This window comes from Drosophila takahashii, chromosome 2L (genome assembly GCF_030179915.1).
Source record: "Drosophila takahashii strain IR98-3 E-12201 chromosome 2L, DtakHiC1v2, whole genome shotgun sequence".
Classification (NCBI taxonomy): domain Eukaryota; kingdom Metazoa; phylum Arthropoda; class Insecta; order Diptera; family Drosophilidae; genus Drosophila; species Drosophila takahashii.
Window position 1 is genome coordinate 16,453,033 of NC_091678.1, and position 1,284 is coordinate 16,454,316.

At 33.5% G+C, this 1,284-nt stretch overlaps 1 protein-coding gene across 1 annotated transcript; it reads left to right on the forward strand.

Annotated features, from left to right (window-relative positions):
• The first annotated feature begins 641 nt into the window (after positions 1 to 641).
• Positions 642 to 981, forward strand: LOC108068286 (protease inhibitor 3). The gene is made up of 2 exons (XM_017157751.2): positions 642 to 720; positions 779 to 981. Exons 1-2 carry the CDS (start codon positions 642 to 644, stop codon positions 979 to 981), a joined length of 282 nt encoding a protein of 93 aa, XP_017013240.2.
• The last annotated feature ends 303 nt before the right edge of the window (positions 982 to 1,284 follow it).

Genomic DNA, 1,284 nt, shown 5'->3' on the forward strand with positions numbered 1-1,284 from the left:
ATGTCAGTTTTAAAGATTGTGTCCCGCTTTTAGGGTACCTGCTTTGAAGTTAAATCCACGATTGGTGGGCGTTACACGGCTCATCTTATTTTATTTTTATTTCACTTGCTTGATTGAAGCTAATTCTTCCAAATCCCGGGGATTTTTATACGACCACTTTCAAAAAGAACATGGGTTATATGAAATGGGACTTTATTGATTTACTGGTAATCTTTCATTTTAATTATGGGATTATATTATTAGGCATTATAACTTCTTTAAGCCAAATCTAATTTTAATTTGTTAATGCCTATTAAAAATATTAATCAAGCAAATACTATATAAATCTCGAAAAATAGCTAAAACTTCTAAAGTAATTAAATATTTTAAAATAAAATTGGAACACGAACTTCTCTTACAATATTGAACACTTTTAGACCTTGGTATTGTTTAACAGCACACAATAAAGCACACGCAACCCATCGAATGTCTGTTTCAGGTAAAATATAGTTAATTGTTTTCGACATATTGAAAATATTGCACGTGGAAAAGCAGTTAACACAAAGTAGATCAATATGGCCGAAATATTTCCGCTATATAAGCGACAGTCCTTTTTTGACCAAATCAGTTTAAATCGAACGTTCGTAGATTAGCAACTAAAAATGAAATTCCTTTTGGTCTTGGCCTGTCTGGTCCTCTACATTTCCCTCAGCTCTGCCCAGGAGTGCCAGGGTCGTCCTCGTAAGTTAATTCGCAATAACCTAAAATGAAACAAAATATTTACATCTTTTTTAATTAGGTCACCCGGACTGTCATGGCGGCAAGGACGAAGGAGTTCGTCATAAACACCATTGCACTAATAGCCAACCCAATGAGGAGATGTGGTACTACAACCGTCACACAAATCAATGCTTAAAGATGAGGTACCTTGGATGTGGTGGCAATAACAATCGCTATTGCTCCTTGGTCAGTTGTCAACGGGCCTGCATTCGACGATCCTAAAAAATTATATTCTTGTTCTGAAATAAAATAATCAAATGCATTAATAAATTTGTGTCACTTTCAAATGATTTATGAATCGTTATAATTAGTATTATAAAGGGTTGCGCTGGGTTAAGGTATACTAGGTAAACAATTTTTGACCTAAAATGATTAAATAAAATTAACAATCTATCATAGGAGAAATTGTTGCAGTTGAAGTGGCGATCGTCCCGACTTTTTAACCTCTTAATGGGATATTTTGGTTTTATTTAACTTAAACTACTTTGTTTTTAAAACATTGAAACGTTTTAATGTTTGTTAGCT